The 20,398-nt window shown below is 36.5% G+C and overlaps 1 protein-coding gene across 22 annotated transcripts in view; it reads right to left on the bottom strand.

The window, feature by feature from the left end:
* The window catches only part of TJP1 (tight junction protein 1), a 255,296-nt gene that overhangs the window by 42,497 nt on the left and 192,401 nt on the right, over positions 1-20,398 (bottom strand). For all 22 annotated transcript variants that reach the window (XM_043554817.1, XM_043554818.1, XM_043554819.1 and 19 more), the window contains 4 exons: positions 15,052-15,328; positions 11,703-11,806; positions 10,700-10,868; positions 9,686-9,833 (listed from right to left, as the gene is read on the bottom strand). In XM_043554817.1, the coding sequence (XP_043410752.1) occupies positions 9,686-9,833; positions 10,700-10,868; positions 11,703-11,806; positions 15,052-15,328 (698 nt within the window). The remainder of the gene's footprint in view (positions 1-9,685; positions 9,834-10,699; positions 10,869-11,702; positions 11,807-15,051; positions 15,329-20,398) is intronic.

The raw sequence follows: 20,398 nt of genomic DNA, 5'->3' as shown, positions 1-20,398 counted from the left end.
TTTTTACCTGTTACCCTTCTGAAAGGATAAAACATAAGCACTTTTCAGTTTCTATTTTCATAGTCAATTATTCTGTGGGGGTGTACTTTTAGTTTTAAATTACTATGAGCTGCATGGAGGTAAACAGTCTTTTAGGCAAAACTATAAGAGTCAAGGTATTTTGAAATCATAAAAGGTCAAAATTTTTAGCCACAGCTTAGGTAATAAAATCTCACAATTAATCCAAGAATAAATAAGCACAATTAAGCTTTATCCCCAAAGTGCTCTAGGTACCTCAGAATTTAAAGGGCCGTACAAAACAGAAGATTCCCCTTACATTCTTTGCATAAAATATGCAAATTATGTTATAAATATATACATTTTAAAGAAAAAGAATGAGATTAAAGAATGCATAATTTTAATAGTTCTATAGACTTACTGCTCTGTAACAAGCAAACTTTAAATTGCTTTAAAAAGATCTAAAAACATTTACAATTGAGATTTTATTTCTTCGAACTTAAACTTTCTAAATTTAAAAAGACTGATACTAATGATAACTCCCATCCTGACTGAGTTATAACCTTCTGATGGAAACCTCCTCCATGATGATAACTAGAAGGGTGTCATTTGTTGTGCTCTTGCCCCATCACATAAAACTGCTAGCATTTTCATCTTGCCTAATTTCCATACTGTACTGACCACCACCTTTATTTTTCCTCTAACACAACTGTTATGAATTAAATAACATTTCAGATAGATAGAATTCATATTCTATTAAATTTTTCATAACAACTAATACTTGGAGAATCACTGTTCTTTTTAGTGCATTTCTGTTATCTACCAAAAGATGGAGGCATTATTCAATAATACATGCAGAGTAGGAGCAGCACTGTTAGCAGGATTATAAAGCAAATCATCTGTTAACTGTAAATTTTCTATAATTTGTATTAAATAAAGTGAGATAAAATCAATTAACACATTTTACTTATTAACCCATTACATCCAAATATTATTTCATTATGTAATTCAACATAAATTATTAGAGGTAATTTACATCTTTTTTTGTCATTAAAAACCAATGTGTTATTTCAAACTTAACAATAGATCTCAATTTGGACTGGCCACATTTCAAATGCTCAGTAGCCACATGTGGCTAGCAGCAACGACACTGGGCAATGCAGATGCATGGTTATGGTACAGAATCATCAAATTTTCCAATCATTTGAAAAGTTCTATTATGAGATGTGACCACTAAGTCTATTGCAAGACAAAAACCAAATTTAGACACCCCAGATTAGTTTACAATCAGTGGCAGTTATTGAAAGAAACTGGTAAAGCTGTGACAATTAAAAGAAAATATACTTTCCTCAAATCTTCCATACAGGACACTACCATGGCTCTGAAATGTTATCTAAGCTTTATAAAACATTTTTTTTTTTTTTGCTATTATGAGGAAGGCTATCTTTATACAAAAAACATTTTTGCCCTGAGTCAGAGTCATGTTTATCTACACACTCTGGCTCCAAGTAGCCTAGACAGACATTTCAACATTCTACCTTAAGATCCTTTTTTAAAATTTTTTTTTTTAATGTTTATTTATTTGTGAGAGAAAGAGAGAGACAGAGCACGAGCAGGGAAGGGTCAGAGACAGAGGGAGATACAGAATTTGAAGCAGGCTCCAGGCTCCAAGCAGTCAGCACAGAGTCCGACGCGGGGCTTGAACTCACAAACCCACAAACCGTGAGATCATGACCTGAGCCGAAGTCAGATGCTTAACCGACTGAGCCACCCAGGCGCCCCTGGACCTCAAGATCCTCTTAAGAGCATTTTTGTTTTCTCCTGGAGGGTAGGATATGGGGTTTATTTTCTGGATTTTTCATTTGTACATCAATCTAATGGTAGTGATCCACTGGTCTAGAAATTTTGGGTTGATTAAAAACCCTATAGAAGACAGCTGTTAGACAAAGTGAAACAGTCTCTGAAGAGCTTTTACAGTTCACGTAAATGAACTCATTGTAAACAGAGCCTTCTTTAAGTCTTACCCAGTTAACTGTGTAAATAGGGTGGCAGACTAACATACACACTGTCAGATCAGCAAGGAGCAACAACTTGTTTTAAGTGAAAAACTTCAGGTGTAAAATCACAACTGTTAAGGCCTATGGGCAGAGGGCAGAGGACAGGCAGCTTGGTCAGGGGCTCCCCCTGTGGGTTCTGGGGTGTGTCTCCTCAGCAGGCCCCTCCAGCACATAGCAGTCAGCAGTTTCCCCCAGTGACTCTCTAGGATAGTTGTGTGCAAGGTCTCTATCTAATAAGACACTTGCCCATGAACTCCTTTTCCAAACATTTTGGAGGGAAAACTTCCTGCCAAGTTCTTCTGAGAACACACCACAGCCAAATTCTCTGCCATTCAGTAAGCCATGGGCGTGCCCTCTCCAAGCAGGCTGGCTCTCACCCTAGGGATGGGTGGGGGAGCCTCTTCCTTGGGCACTCCATATCAGCACCAGGGGTAGTGGCTGCTCCTCATACCCGATTCTGATATTTAGAGTTCTCTCAGCTTCTTACTAGCTAATCCTTTGTTACTCCAATCTTTTTCTATTTAATCTATTTACATTAAACTTGCTAGGTTCACTCCAAGCTTGACTTGCTGTCTTGATTGGACCCTGTCTGACAAAACATGCCAGATGGCCCATTCTTCATGAAGCTTTCTTTCATACTTCTGGCTCCCAAACACCTTCCCAAATGACTGTTCAGTAATGCCTTATTTTAAAAATGACCTTAATATAGGAAATAAACTTAAGGGTGAACAGTCACTCCAGTAAAACATCCTTTTATCACACCAATTCCAAATTCCCATTACATACTAAATGACTCATCCTAAAAAATGAAGTTATACTTTCTTTTCAGAAACTCATTTATTGCATAAAGGGAGGCAAGACCTTCAGAACTTAGGATGAAAACAAAAACTAGGTACTAATAATTCCTTTAGAGGCTACTGGACTATCTCAGCCATAATTAACAATAAAGACATGTTAAGAAACTAACCTAACCATACCCCACAGTTTTTCTCCATTGACAGAATAGGTCAGCATGGAGGGTTGGAAGACACCTGAGAAAGAAAAACTAAAGGCACACTCAAATCATTCTGACTATTTAGAATGCTGCAACCACTGTTAATTTTCTAAATTTTATATGGAAACAAATAGGTATTTATACATTGCAGTTCCTCCTTCATAGTAATAAAAAAAAATTAATGATCTCTCTCTGCATGGCACATACAGAATTCTAGGGATGACAAAGGCAGAGAGATGCAGAGAAGAGACTCTAAGCTGGTCCTGGAATACAGAAATTAAGGGTAGTATGCCGAGAAATAGTTACTTTATACCAATTTTGCCATATTTATAAGCTAATTTCCCACAACTTAAGTTTATTCTTTACACACTATAATCTATTTTCTAGAAATACATGTGTGTGTGTGTATATGCTTTTGAAGAAAATCTGAGTATCTATATTGCTCATTTTGGCAAATGGCTTTTAGGTAATAATCCAGATACTTATTTTTATAAAGTTTATCATTTTGTACAGAGTTTCTCTCCCATCTTACATGTTCATTATTATGATGATGACTAACCTAGTGCATCTGATTTCAGACAGTATGATTTTTGCAGAAATGTGTAATTTTTAATAATGAGAAAGACTAAGAAAGAGCTTTTTAAAATTTAAGGATAGCTTTGTTAGGCCATGTTTGGTGGTATAATGATTATCAGGTACTTAGATTAATATTTAGAGTCAAACAATCTTCTGACTGAGTGGAATGTCTGGTTGATTTATAACAAGGGATCAATGTTGCGACACTCTCTTCATTTTTTACTAAGGTTCTCTCCCAAGGACAAGAGAAGATCGTTATCTGGAAGTAAGATTTTTCATTCATTTACTATTTTTAATATGTTACCAAGTGGAGAGTCTATTTTTAAATATCATATTTTATGTTTTATATTGTACTTGTGTAAGAGCTGATGAACAAAATTCATACTTTTACTTTTAAAATTGTGGGATAAAGTATAATATTTTTTTTAAATTTTTTTTTCAACGTTTATTTATTTTTGGGACAGAGAGAGACAGAGCATGAACGGGGGAGGGGCAGAGAGAGAGGGAGACACAGAATCGGAAACAGGCTCCAGGCTCTGAGCCATCAGCCCAGAGCCTGACGCGGGGCTCGAACTCACGGACCGCGAGATCGTGACCTGGCTGAAGTCGGACGCTTAACCGACCGCGCCACCCAGGCGCCCCTAAAGTATAATATTTAAGCTTGCTTTTATGCCATTAGATTCATATTCTCTTAGGAGTTAAAATTATTCAGCAATCATTGAGCACACATATTATTACACTTGGGTTGCTAGTTAATTACTAGAGAAGTGCATCAACTATGGTCTTCCCTTGGCCTGGCCTCCTTAGAAAGCATATCAAAAACAAAACCTCAGATTGGAATTTTAACCTGGTAACCTAAAATTCCCAAGGACTGAAAACAAGTTGGCTCTTATTTAAGTAACAGAAATTCAGGATGGGTCATCAATATTCCACTCATTTCGAAACATTAAACAAAGAATCTCAGCAAAAAAACAAAAAAACAAAAAAAACCCCCAAAACCAATTCAAGTAATAAACAACTTCTTAAAAAACTTTCACATTTTCTCTCATGAAACAATTTTTTCCAAAACAGAAGAAAATACTTCTTAGAACTCCAATCACTGTCTCCTTTACTCTTGTGATCCAGCATCCAGCTGTTATTCCAACAAGTTGAGAAACGGCACGTTATTTCTTATTCTACAATAATCTTCATCTGGAGGGCTCTTTCTTACTCATTTCAAGATGAGGTCACTTTAGAGAGAAGCCTTCTTCTCTGATCATGTTATCTAATATTGTCCCCTCCGCCTTCACTATCGTACTACCCTCATTTTTTCTTTATAGTACTTACCATTAATGGAATAATTTCCATTAGTCTGATGGAAAGTGAAATGTATTTTTCAAACTTACTTATCTGCTTTTTTCACTCTGATATAAGCCTAAAGCTCTAGGACAGCAGGGATCTTGCCTAGTTTGTTGAGGGAAAATTTATAACCATATACTGATAACATATACATGGTATCAATAAATATATAATATGGTAAGAATCAGCAGGATAATGTCAAAATTACTGGCAAAAAAAAGATCTTTCAACATTCACTCTACTGTAGAAAGTTCACTGTGCTGCATCAACTCACAACCAACTCCCTTAGTCCAGCTGGAAGGCATAGAATCCACGGGAAAGAAGTGATCAATTAATTTCATTGAGATACTTCAAGAATTATCTTTCTACCTGGCCCTTCCTATCTTTCACAGAGGAGAAACCAAAAACAAACAAATAAACATGAAGGACTTCAAATGAAAAATAAAGCAGTACTTATACCAAATTAATTGCCAATATTATCACATGTAAATCTTGTCCTGAATAAAGCATCTATTAAATTGGAGATAATAAAACGTTTTTAAAGAACTAAAACCAAAGATCAGAAAACAAAATCCGAAATTCGCTAATTAGAAAATGGGCACTTCTCCACATTTTACAATAGTAAAAAAGAAAATGTACAACTGATACATGTAAATGTCTCAATAATTTTTAGCCAACTGGCAAAGTTCCAGAGAACCAAGCAGTATCTGAAAGAGACTATATATTCTAGAATTAAAGAATATTTACAGTCCTCTAGAATCAAATAATTATGGAAGATAATGGAAAATGTAAAATATGTAAAGAAAAAAAGATCTTTAAAAGTCAATACTTCTCTAAGGTATTTAAGCGGATACATTATATGCCCTATTTGCATAGGTATTAGGATTTATTGGCACTCATGGAGAAACAGATCATGAGCTCAATTCAACCCTGTATAGTCAAAGGCTGACAGAAAAGGTGGACTGTATAGGTAAAAGGTTTTTATCCCAAATATATCAGCTTAATGGGGCTCAACACTTGGATTTGTCTACAAATTTCTCATTTGTAAAATTCAATTGTACTATCACATATTTACTATATCATAACCCATTATCAATACTGATACCACTAACTTTCAGAATTTAGGGGGAGCATTTTCTCTCAGGAGAAATAATGAATAAAGAGAATATTTGAAAATTTTACAAAGTTTCAATCTTTTTAAGACACTGCTTGCAAGTACCTCAAAAGCAACAATTTTTATAAAATGAATATGCTAAATATAAATTAAACCTTTTCTTTTTTTTTTTTTTTAATTTTTTTTTTCAACGTTTATTTATTTTTGGGACAGAGAGAGGCAGAGCATGAACGGGGGAGGGGCAGAGAGAGAGGGAGACACAGAATCGGAAACTGGCTCCAGGCTCTGAGCCATCAGCCCAGAGCCCGACGCGGGGCTCGAACTCCCGGACCGCGAGATCGTGACCTGGCTGAAGTCGGACGCTTAACCGACTGCGCCACCCAGGCGCCCCTAAATTAAACCTTTTCTATTTGTTATAATACATTCCCTAAAAACTTTAGACAACTTAGGCCTTAAATAAACTTAGTTTATGGAATGACTGAGTCTAATATAAAACATAATCTTTATAATCCAAATGTTCCACAATTCAACATTATTTTAATTAGTCTCAGCTTTTACTACAGAATTTTTTCAATACTGAACCTGCTTATGATAATCAGTAGCACCACAGTCACCTTTATTATAAAGCTGATAGAACAGAACAAAAAAGGTAAACATATGTTGTCACTCTAGGGAGAAAAGTCATAAAATGGATTGGTGTAATTAAATGTTAGTAGGGACAGTAAACTATATGACCAAAGAGAGGCTTAGAACATACCCTGCAAGTCAAATACTCGGTTATGTAGGGACCACAGTGAGATCAGCGAAAAGAATCTTCTCTGTGAGAGCTACCTTGTGAGCATGAAACAGTGGCACAAGTTTTGGGCTCTCTCAGTATCCCGAGTTCCTAGAACAAGTCTTGGCCCAGAAGGGGCTCTGAAACATCACTGAATAAAATATAAAACAAACCTGGCAACACGCATCAAGATGTAAGAAAATCACTGTAGTAATTCTCTCTCTATATATATAATTTTTTAGTTCAATAACGCCTATTTTAACATTCTAGACCAGGGATTGGCAAACGTTTTCCTTATATGACTCTGTGAGCCATACAGTCTCTCTTGCAACTTCTCAATTATGCCATTATAGGATTGGTTCCAATAAAACTTTATTTGCAAAATCAAGCAGCAGGTTGTATTTGGCCTGCAAGTTGTAGTGTGCCAACCCCTGTTCTGGATAACAGTAAGGGTGCATTGCTCATCTACTTATGAAGAAACAAGCTAATGGGCTTTTCTCAAGAGCTCTGTCCACAACGTTTGCTCTCTCAGAAAAGAACATCACACAGAACTCAAGTAGGTCATGAGAATAATGGAATACAGAACCCATGGTGTTTTTACTAGAATTTTACTTTTAAAGAACACCTAAACTGTTTCTCAAAACACAGGATAATCCTCCACAACTCCACAGTTATTTGTATTTTAACATGAACTTTAGGAGAAAAAATGAAATCTTTAAGCAACTGGTACTATTGTACATCTTGAATGTGTGAAGGTCACTGAATTTTCAGAAATTAAATTCTTAGCACAAGAATTTGGAAATAATCTGAAGACTTCTGGCCTTCTGTATGTGAAGTACTATCTTTTCTTTAGTATGTACCACATGTCCTAACCAGAAGTTCCCAAATTTGGTAGTGCACAGTAGAGGATGATATCAGAAACCTAAAAACAAACAAACAAACAAACTGTATTCTCCACCTCCACCTGAGAACAGAGCCTAGGATTCTGTATTTTTAAAAGATCTCATATAACTCGTGTGACCCATAAGGATACCTGAGGTTCCCAATTAAAACACCTCAACGTAATTTTATATTAAAATGTTTAAAAAAACAAAACAAAACAAACCTCTTTAACTTTTAAGTTACGAATGCCAAGTGTTTAGGAAATCTAAATGAAAAAAAGCATCAAAAAAACTTTTTAAGATTTAGAATTTGCTCACAAAAAAAACTAACAGCCAAAATGTAGATGATTCTTTTTTTTTTTTTAAGGAAAATCATATCCAAATTTCTTGACACCAGCATGGTTTCTAGGTGAGAGAAATGTGTTAAAATTATAGCTACTCCCATGAATCATCCAAGGGTGTGGTTTATATCACAGTGTGTGTGTGTGTGTGGTTGCAGCGATCCTTTCCCAGGTAACATCTATGCTATGTCAAGATGAGTTTTAGAACTAATATATTAACTTGAAGCAGTTAAAAATAACAATCAGTTGTATCAGTTATAAGATAAGCCAGGATGGCATATGATGTACTATAATATTTTTTTAAAAAATCATTATGGGCGCCTGGGTGGCTCAGTTGGTTAAGCATCCAACTTCGACTCAGGTCATGAGCTCACAGTTCGTGGGTTCGAGCCGCGCGTCGGGCTCTGTGCTGACAGCTCAGACCCTGGAGCCTGCTTCAGGTTTTGTGTCTCCCTCTCTCTCTGCCTCTCCCATGCTTGTGCTCTGTGTCTCTCTCTCTCAAAAATAAACATTAAAATAAGTAAGTAAATAAATAAATAATTATTACAACCTTAAAATAAAGATCAGAGTTAATATAATTTATAAAACTAAAATTTGAAATTTAAAGAGAAATCGCTTCATAAATCTCTAAAACCAGCAGTGAAAAATAATGATCATTATGGTTTTTAAAGATCTTCCAAAAAGTTTTCTTCTGGCTACACACTCCTCCTTTCTCTGGTTACTTCTTCCTTGCCTCCTCACCTTCCTCAAAGAATATACTGCCTCCAGTCTAATATCTTGGCTTTCCCTCCACATTGTTTTTCTTAGTAACTTTAATGACTTCTATGGCTTGAGCTAACACCTCCATGCAAGTAAGTCCCAAATTAATCTCTAACCCTAAAATGTTCAGCTCAAATTTTCAAGTGCCTCCAGAAGATCTTCATATGGATTATTACAGAACCATAAATCAGTTGGTGGCCTACAGAGCCCTGGGAATATCCACAAATTTTATGTAAAATGCCAAATGTTTATGTGTACATGTGTACTATTCTAGAAATAAGGGTCATAATTTTCAGATTCTCAACTGTATATGCAACCCCAAAGACCATGTAAACTCAGGTAAGTCACATACTACTAACATACCAGACTCTTTGGCATAAATACCAGACTGTTTTTTTAAGAGGGAAAACAAAGTCCGGTTAAAGTGTCTAGGAAAGGGCTGCTAATATGTTTAACTTTCCCAAGCAGTATATTCTTTTAGCTGGCTAGCATCTTCTTATGCAGTAGGGATCAGCAAACTGCAGCTGTATGGCCAAGTGTTTTTCATCAAGTTTTATTGGAACACTACCCTGTCTGTTCATTTACATATTATCTACAGTTACACTTCTGTGCTACAGAGTAGTGATAAGAAATTATATGGCTTACATACTTAAAATATTTACCACTTCACCCTTTAGGAAGATTAACTGACCTATGTTTTTCTAGGTAATCCCTAAATTAATTAAAAAAAAAAAACCAAAAACTTCCAACCTAATCTTAATAAAAGAAAATCTATCTTCTAGTTTTATTTGTAAGCAATACCAGAAACATGTATCAAGCACACGTAACTATTTTAACAACAGAGTGTGATTACCTGCCACTGCTGGGCTGCTGTGGAGAGTGTCTGGAATGATCAGAAGGCTCTGACCGTTGGTCAGGTGATCGTGACCGGCTGTGGCGGGGAGGTCTGTCATGTGATCGACCAGAATGATCTGATGCCAGTGACTGAATTTCTGAAATGTCTGTTAAGTAAAAGGGTGCTTTTTATTTTCCCATGAAATGATCATAGTAAAATAATGTAAAATGTAAGATACTCCAATGATAATTAATATAAGCTACTAAATATAATTTCATATAAAATGGTTGATTTAAGCATTAACTTCATCAACCACTGATTAATAATGGTGAGCTGCCTACAAAACAAAAAGGATAGTGAAAACATGGATGTGGACCTCGAAGGCATATGGTAAATAAGTCAGAGAAAGACAAAAAAAAAACAGAAAACAACCCACAAAAAGCAAAAATACAAACCCACACAACCAACAAACTCACAGAAAAAGAAATCAGATTTGTGGTTACCAGAGAGGGTGGGGGGAGGGGCAAAAGGAAACTGGAGGAAGGTCCAGACTTTCAGTTATAAAATAAATGAGCACCAGGGAAGAAATGTACAATAGATGATAATAGCTAACACTGCTATAGGATACATGAAGTTAAGAGACTAGATCCTAAGAGTTCTCATCACATGGAAAAATCTTTTTTTTTTTTCCTTTTATCTACAGGAGAAGATAAAAGATGTTAACTAAACATATTGTGGTGATCATTTCACAACAGATGTAAATCAAACCATCATGCTGTGTACCTTAAACTTCCACATTTCTCAATAAAACTAGGAAAAATGTAATTAAAATTAAGCCCTCCACTCCCAGTATATATATTTGTAATTCTTAGGTTCTGAAGGTGTCTGGCTTGTAGAAAATTATTTCATTCAAACATATCAAATCTTCCTACTACTTTAACAGGTAGAAAATTATTTCATTCAAACATATCAAATCTTCCTACTACTTTAACAGGTTACTTAAAGGGATTCTCCAAACAGAACTATACTCACCATCTCTCTCAGAGGCATTAGCAGAATGGATACTGTCAGAAAGATCAGGGACATTCAACAGGGTAGCTCGTTCATCTCTCTGAACTACCATTTTTAACTTGCCTTTAGACCTTTCTATCAATGTCTTTGCATCTGTCAGTGACATATTTTCTGTCACGGTACCATTTATCTGCAACAGAAAAAAAAAGAACCTCTAAGTTGAAAGTAAATGATAAAAATACAAATGTTAACTTAATATTATGAAACAGGAATATTTAAATTACTCCTTGGCTTGCTGTAAGAACCAAAATTAGTCCTTTCATAATATCAAAGTACTCCTCTTTCCCGAAATAAAATCTTTACTACGCTGTTGCTATGTCAGAAAACCCGAATTAGTATCTCTGAGCCAATCCCCAAAAGCCTGTCACTTTCTATTACTTACAAGCAAACAAACAAAACAAACATTTTTTTTTAAATTTTTTTTTCAACGTTTTTTATTTATTTTGGGACAGAGAGAGACAGAGCATGAACGGGGGAGGGGCAGAGAGAGAGGGAGACACAGAATCGGAAACAGGATCCAGGCTCCGAGCCATCAGCCCAGAGCCCGATGTGGGGCTCGAACTCATGGACCGCGAGATCGTGACCTGGCTGAAGTCGGACGCTTAACCGACTGCGCCACCCAGGCGCCCCCAAAACAAACATTTTAATAATAGAGTAGTTATCAAAACCACTTATTGTGTAAGACTAGACATATCTACCTACAAAGTAGTTCCTAGCAGTGAAGGATATTCATTTGTAATGATTAATTTGCTCAGAATGACTCCATGCCTAAAGAAAAATATCAGTGTTGACACACAATAACGGACAAACCATTTTTGTCCATTAAAAATGACAAACCATCCAGTGCCCCAAACATTGATTTTTAATTTTGGCAAAATTGCTTCAAACATGAGCAGAAACTACATGGTTACACTAGAATTTGTTTTCTACTTCAGTTCATTAAAATGTAAGAATATGACTATACCTTTAATACAACATCGCCTTCTTGAATATTGCCATCTCTTGCTGCCAAACTATCTTGTGAAATTTCCTTCACAAATATATGACTGGCCAATCGAAGACCATATTCTGAAATAACATATTTAAATGTCTTTAGCATAAACCACACACTTTAAAAGTATAATAATCATCACCACACTGAGTTTTTAAGTACGATCAACAGCAAGAAATTATTCTTGGTCACCCTGCAAAGATGTCATTTCCTCTAATCATCAAAAAGTGTGCACTGCCAATGTGAAAGTAAAGAAAGTCTATGATCCAAGCAGAAGACTGACATACTTATTCCAATTTTTACTCAGAAAGGGGAAAGGAAGAAAAAAAAAAAACCCAAGCCTGAAGAGAAGACCATTTCTTCCTATGTTGTATTAAACTAGCTTCTCAGAAGGTTTAATGAATACACTTCTAAAAAGTGAACTGCTTGAGGTTGGAAAAACTCTGGAAAGGTTGACAATTTTAATGACGACTTGTATTACTAAGCATACACTGTTTTGTTTTCCCCAATTTCCCAGAGCAAAAGTTTTTCTGATTCTACACACCTCTAACCATGGAGAGAGACATGCAGAACATTACTATATACATTCTGTGTTGGTGCGAACAAAGGCTTCAACTAGCTGTGCAGATACAGGCAGGAGTTAAAAAGGCCAGTCCTTTCCTTTTAACAACCAACCAGGTATCCAAATGTGAGGCAACATTAATTTTATCTGTGGATGAGGAAATGGTCAAAATTGAGGAAAGTACCAGGAGAGTCTAGAAAACTGTCCAGGGACCTGCAAAACCGCAGAATTCTGTGTGTTTGTAAACCAGAACAATGACAAGAGCACATCAATAGGAAAAGGAACGCTCCTGGCTCTGTCAGGAGAGAGGAAAGGACTCTGCATCTTACTGCATTAAAAAAAAGGTGGGGGCAGGGGGGACAAAAACAAAAAACCCTAAATTGCAGCTTAACTTAAGGCAAATACACACAGAGTGCTCAAACAGGAAAAGAATCAGGGTGAAAAGAGAAAATGACTTTTCAGGGGATCTAGGCAGTCAAATATATGTGCTTGAGAAATGGTTGTTATATCACAGAAGAATATAGTACAAATGACAAAAATGTCCTTATTCAAGATTAAAAAGTTATAAATAATCAATACAGAGATTGCTTCAAAGTAATCCTCACATATTCATCAACTCCAAGTGTTTCCTTGGGTAAATATTAACTATACACCAGGCACTATGGCTAAAAAGCAGCGAATGAGACAGAGGCCCTACACTCTGGCAACAGTCAGTAGGGGCAAATGTAAGTGTGAGGAAGAGTTCATACAAAGGCAATATAGGATTCAGTGTCCAGTACAGAGCCAGAGAGGAAGAAATACTAAAGCAGAAATACTACTAAACCAGAAGGATTAGGGTACACCTGTGAATGTGTATGTGGGGTGGGAGGTGGTAGAGACAGAATGGTTACAAACAAATGTCCCAAAAGGTATGAAGGAACAGTCATAACTGTTAGGGTAGCTAGGACTGAGGAGTAACTAAGAGAGATGCGAAAGAATAACAAATGTCACAGAAGATCCTTTAACTCTATGAAGGTGTCTTTAGAATTGACTGGAAGGGATCCAGAGACTAGTTTCTGAGACTCATTATGTCCACTTAAGAGAGGATAGTTATTCACCGCACCAAAAAAAAAAAAAAAAAAAAAAAAGTAACTCTGAGGTAACTAAGTAAATACATGTCAATGCACGTAAATGCCCGATGTCATAAACTTGACTGTGATCATTTTATAATGTATACATGTATCAAATCATGTTATATACCTTAAATATATATAACTTTATGTATTTATATATAATGTCAATTACACCTCAATAAAGCTGAAAGAAAAAAAGATTACAGTAGCATGGATGAGGGAGGTGGTGGTGATAGTGGAGAAAGGCAGAAGTGGGAGGTTATTTAAGAATGGTATTGAGGAAGTTACGATATATTAACTGGGTACTGGGAAGTGAGGAAAAAAGAGATGTCAAGGATAAGTACAATGTTTTCCATAACTGGCATGAGAAACTGGGTAGATGAGAATATATCTAATGAGCAACTTCATAAGAAAACACAAAAATTTTATGAGGAAGGTAGGAGTTTTGCTTGAGGTGTGTTAAGTCTGAGGGAGCTACGTGAAATACTGAAGTCAATATGCCTAACAGCTGGCACGCACAACTACACAGACTTGGGCTGGAGAAATAAGTTTTGCCATCAGCAGCAGCTAACTGAGACAATGAGCAGATGCAATTGCCTAAAGAGGTTACGTTGAGGGGAAAAAAGAGATTCTAGAGTAGAAATCTATGGAAGATTAAAGGGTAGGATGAGAAGGAGCCTGCAAAGGATACGTAAGGGGGTGAGAGATCCAAAAGAACACAGTATTACTGAAGCCAAGAGAAGACGTTATTTCAAAATATAGGAAGTGGTTAACACTATGGAAAATGGTACTGAAAAGGCAAGTAAAATAAAGACTGAAAATTTCTACTGGGTTTATTTAGTTTTAACAGCTTTGGGAGCAAGGTGTAACAGATACCAGGTCAGAGAGTGTTGACGAATGAGGGGCAAAATGAAGTAGAAACAGCAAGGGTAGACAGTTTGAGATGTCCACCACAGAGTGGGGTGGGGAGCAAGAACTAGAAAAAAGGTCTGTCAGGTGCTGGTATAGCAGATCAAAGCAAGCCTACATGATATTCTTAGTAGAACACCTTTTCACCAAAATGATCAGTCACAGATGCTTGCCTGCATTTGAGAGACATGTCCACAGGACGAGGTCACAATCGCATTCATTCTTATCAAATTTGATTAAGTAAGGAGAAGCGGCTAGCTTCAGTTTAAAGAAGTCCTGCATTATAGAGAAATGCCCTATCAGGGGTTCCTTCCCCTTAATCTCTTCATTTAAAAAGAAGTCTGCCCCCCTTCCCAAAAAGCCCCAAGATTTCTTCCAATGGTTATGCTACTACTGATCCCAACAGCTAAGTAAAACACTGAAATTCAGCTTGGTACTGGTGTGACATTTGTTAGCATAATTTGTATTTGGCTATTCTAACCACAATGAGAAATTCAAAATCCCAACTACTGGACAATTTATTTGAAGTATGATCTGCTGCACCAAATTAATTCATGAAGAGAAAAGTAGATGATCCCTGAAGCCTGCTATAACGGGATAGGACTTATGGCAACAGGACACAACAATGAAGATAACAAAAGACAACAAAAACGAGGATAGGAAAGGGCAGCAATTTCACTCATCAAAATTAGTGTTAGCATTTTCATGTGAAAATGATAAACAAGTTGGTAGAGAATACCTTCATTTTTCCGGGATTTCACCAATGTGACTTTGGTGGGTTTGGCAGGCTGACTGGAAGCCACAGATCGCCTATCAGACCGTGGAGACAAACTCCTCTCTCTGCTTGCACTTCTATCCCTTGCCCAACTCTTCTCACTCCTTCTACTGACCAGACCTCCACGGCTGCTTCTCGGATCATGGACCTCCTCATCATAACTATCATCTTCTTTTTCAGATACAGGTTCAGGATCAGGACGACTAACTGGTATCTGAACTTTCTTCTTCCTCCTAATGGTCTACAAATAAAGATTACAAAAAAAGCTGATTGATTTCTACACACACTTTTAGTTCTTAAGAGAAAGGAAAATTATGTTTTTCTGGTCCTATGTCAAATAAATTATGAATCAGAGAGACAAAATACACAAAAAATTGTAAGAAATTACTAGAGAATACATTTCCATAATGGTTATGTTTTCTGCTCTCTTGACAAACACATCTGTTTAAGAACCAAATTTGGAATAGTGAGCCTAATAAAGTCCTTAGTTACTTAATTTAGAAAGATTGTTTAGGTGTAATAATCACAAGCTTAAAGAGAAACTAGTAATTGTTAGTGATTTGGATAAAGGATGGGGCAGTGTACTCTAATACCATCAAATACATCGTTAGTTGCTACCAAGACCATCGCAAACTTGTAAGCCCAACTTGACTCCTTGAAATTTTCAGAATCCATCAGTATCAAGGCCCACAACTATCCTACTAAAACTCTTAATGGATAAATTTACTGTACCTCCTCCACATTAACATTCAACTTCTTAAGTTGGAGCTAATACTTTGCCAATATAAACTGTTCAGTTTCTGTATCTCTCTAATTTCTATTGTTGGTATAAATCCCTTCTTCTGGCTTTCTTTCCTCAATGACTGCTATGTGGTTCAATTTTCCCTGGCCATTTATTTCCTTTACTTTCTGCAAGTTCAAGATCTATAAGCATTACCTTCTGATTGTGTGGCCTCTTAATCCCTGGACTGCACTTGACTGTCTCATTCTGGTACAGCCTCAATCTCATCAGAGATCTGCAAGATCTTTTTGGGGAACACTCCTTGATCTACTGAAACTTTTCTATGCCCATCTTTTTTATGATTCCTCCATTTTCTGTTCTCTCAATCCACCAATTCTTTCCTGGTTTCACTTGTGCTGCTCCCAAGTTTGTGTGAGACGTCATGCTGTGATATTTAAATAACTTTCTTGTGACCTCTCAATCACCTGCCATGACAAACTTCAGTCCTGTATTATCTTTACCTTCAGATGGCTGCATTTCCAAACTTTGCTGATTAGGTCCTCCATAAATTCATTTTACTTTACAGAATTCATTTGCTTGTCAGTAATCCTTTCCTCCACCTCTTGCCTCTCTATGGAATTTGCTAACACAGGTATTCCAAAACTATTCTTCAAGATCCCAATCACTCAGCCTGACCTACACAGCTCAGTGCCACTTCACATCCCCTATATTCCAGATGGTTTTCAATACCTTATTTGTTTAGTCTTCCTTCCTTCAGGGTCCAAAGACCAAGTCGAACCTCTTTCTGTACAAACGAAATTCTCCCAAATGAGTTCTTATTCTTATCCCTACCCACCTCCAAGACTGTCCTCATCAACAACACCCCCTCAGGGTACTTACAACTTTAATCTCTCCCTCAAATTTGTCCTCTACTACTAATCTGCTAATTAATCTTCTATTCCTCTGTCTTGCTATTCATTTCCAAGTTTTCTTATCTCCTCCCTTTCTTCAAAGGGCTGCTGTATCCTTAATAGTGCTTGTTGCTGCCTACTACCACCAAGAGTCATCAGAGATGGCCCTTCTGAGGAAACAACACTGAAGCTGAAGCAGCAGCAAGATGCCTATATGTGGCAAGGTCAGACAGCCAATGCCCTGTTGTGAATGTAGAGAAGGCTGTCTGTCCTTCCACAGCTCAGGCCCTTAGCAAGTAACAGTTACTATAAACATTCCTACCCGACTCTCTGCGTTTTAGTCTCACCTCTATTTCAATCTTCAACATACCGTTTTAGAAGCAATACTTTTGCTGTATTACTTTATATCTTCAATTCCTCCCTAGTTATGTACAAACAAAAACAAAGTAACCAGATGAACACTCTGAGCTTTCCATGTCTTCCCCCAAGAGAGTGCCTACCACTTCTCTGGAAATTTACTGTACCTGTAACGCCTCTCATTCTCAGATGTGCATTATGGTTATGATTGTGAGTACCCGTCTATCCTATTAAGATTCGAGTTGTTTAGAGAAGGTCCTTGCCATGCATTTAACTGTACATATAATGAAATATTTGCAACCAGTAAGTGCTTAACTTATTGAAAAATATCCAATCCTGTTACAATTCTCCGTTTATATTATCATTAATGGTTGTAAACTTACAAGAAGAGATTTAGAAGGTTTGGCAACTATCCTTGATTTTAACACTGAAAACTCTGAAACAAACTTAGGGGGAAATGCCTACTTCAAGACAGTTTAGCTGACATAAAGATTCAAATGTAAAATAAAGCAATGAATTCTATACAAGTACTAGCATAAAATATAGGTTATACACTTTTATAAGCCTGACACCAAAGGCAGAACCAACCAAATGAACATCTGACAGACATGACAACATAAAAATGAAAACATTTCAATGTTGAAACAAAGTGATATAAAAACAAACCCCTCCAAAACAATCACCATAACAACCTACACTCAAAAAAAACAAATGGGTACACAATATATGCAGTATATATAACAAAAGGCTAATAATCCTAATATATACCACACCCTAGTACAACAATCATCACCATATAAATGCTAAGGAATAAGCAAAGAAGAAACATAAATGGGCAGTATGTACACTACAACATGACCAAACTCATTTGTACTGTAAAATAGTTCATTTGAAATACGACGTCAGTCTGTTTGGCAAATATTTAAAAAGTGTTGCTGAAATTGGACTCTCAATGCCCTATCATCTTTCTGAAGGGCTGGTGATGCGTATATCATTCATGCCCTCTGACTGAGAAGCCACTCCCAAGAAGTTATTCCTAAAAAGTAACTGAACAAGTAGGCAGAAACACAATGATGTTCAACACAGTCTTTTTTTTTTTTTTAATACTTGTGGAAACTGGACACTGAAATGCCCACCAATGAATGGGTTAGGTAAGCACATACACACAGTGAAATGCTACATAACCACATGGAGATACACTGAAGTGCTCACAGACATTATCTCTAGGAGGTGTTTCTGCTCATACACTTCATAATGCTTTTTAAAGATGTTCAGAATTTTAGTAAAAATTATACACACTCACTGTGTCATAAACTACTTCTAACTTCACTTATTGTTAAACTAAACTAAACCTATTTATGATAGTTATATTATCAAAGGACTTCTAACATTTTAGTTTAACAGAAAAGAAACAGTTTATTTAATACCCAGGGAGCTCTTGGTTAATGGAAAGAAAATCACATAAACAACCAACCACCTTAATGTAAGAATACAGGGAGGAAAACAGATCGGTAGATTGGGGAGGAAGGAAGAGGAGCTGATTATTCAGAAATGAAAAAAGCAAAATTAAACAAAGCAAAAACAATGTATATAATGACCTTGAGGTTCTGGTTCTGGCTGGGGATGCGTTAAGAGTTTAGAAAGACACCTCACAATGAAAGACCACATTGTAAGACACTGGGGTTTTATTCTGCCTCTCCAAGTCACGTAGCTAAGTACAATCAGAGCAAAATCCATCCTTGAGCTGCCCCAAATCCTTTTCCTATTTCAAATACACTACAGGTTTTGGACCTACTTCTCATAAAATGATTTCTATGGGGAGAAGTCTATAGTGCAGAAATACAACTTTCTTGGATGCATTATCAATGTGGAATATGTATATTGAATATTTTGCATGGTGAACAAAACAGCTCAACATTTCAGAGGAACAGAGCTTAAAACGTTGAGGTTACAGGTGAAGCTCACAACTCAGATACAGGAAGAAAACACCCAATTTACCTAAGGTGCTCACCTTTGAATATGCAGTTGAAAAATACTGAAAAATAGTAACAATGTTCAACATCAGCAGCTAAGGCAAGAATGCTAAAACTTACTCAATTTATAAAAATTAGCAATTTGCTTCTATAAATATTACAATCTCATGTTATAAAAACTTTAAAAACTCTACCACACGCTAGCCAGTAAGTACATGAACTGTGATTTAAAAATAACACTATAAGTGTAAAAATATGACTACAATGAAGTTGTGAAAATATATACCCAAAAGAAGATGTCTGTCATTTGGAATGCAGTAACTAAATAGTGGGTCTACTGCAATCTGAGAAAACTCTCACCTCATCAGCAAAGATACTGGTGCAGAAATAAACCATATGGCACAGCAGCCTAGACGATGGAAGAGGGCTTAGCAACTGTGAAGTGCACAGTCTCAGGGAATACACCTCCTAGCTCTCACCCAATCCCCAAAGTCAAAACAGGGCAGGCCTTCCCCTCACTTCCAGCCCTCTCCCTTCTGTTGGGTCCACTGTGGTTCTGAGTGTCTGCTGGGAAGTAGCAAAGTTCTCAACAGACAAGGCAGGACAATCCATCTAGCTGCCTACCCAGCCTCCTCCTCCTGTTCTTTATACCTGAACTAAGGGCTTAAAGCAGTGCCTTAATAAGTCCTTTCAGAGGCTAGATGGGCAGAATGGGGGAAGGAGCAAAGTGGGTAAAGTAGCTACTGTGTTCCTAAACATGGATATGATTTTAAACAGAACTGTTACATTAAATCTATGCTGTGCCACATCTGCTTAGTTTTAACTGTGATTTGAGACCAGTTATCAAGAGTTAACTGAACCTAAAAAAAAAAAAAAAAGTGGACTTAGAGAAATAATGAAATAGAAGAAAGATTCTAGCTATATACTAAAACAGTAACATTAAAATGCACCCTCAACAACTCTACAAAGAAAATCTTACCACTTTCTCTCTCCTCAAACTGTATCACAGTAACAAGGAAAGTGGTTGATGATGTATGTGTTCAAGGGACAATGTAAAACTTGCCCATTAAACAAATCCTGTAACAGAAAACAGGGCTAAATATTTCAAACAGACTATATGCCAAGATTCAGTCTAACTTTAGAACTTAAAAGAGAAGGGAACATTAAGCCATAAAGAGGTGACCTTTCACCTTTCAATCACTGCCTTTCTTTTTCAATCGAAAAAAAATCCTAGTATCTAAACTTTGAGAAAATATATTTTCTGTGATAAAACATACCACCAGTATTAGAAGAAACACTTTTGTAAGCTAACTTTATAAGTACTGATCCAGTTTTCGTTTTCTTAAAGG

Source organism: Prionailurus bengalensis, chromosome B3 (genome assembly GCF_016509475.1).
Source record: "Prionailurus bengalensis isolate Pbe53 chromosome B3, Fcat_Pben_1.1_paternal_pri, whole genome shotgun sequence".
Taxonomy (NCBI): Eukaryota; Metazoa; Chordata; class Mammalia; order Carnivora; family Felidae; genus Prionailurus; species Prionailurus bengalensis.
The sequence above is the reverse complement of the archived record's forward strand: the minus strand, read 5'-3'. Positions and strand labels throughout refer to the sequence as shown.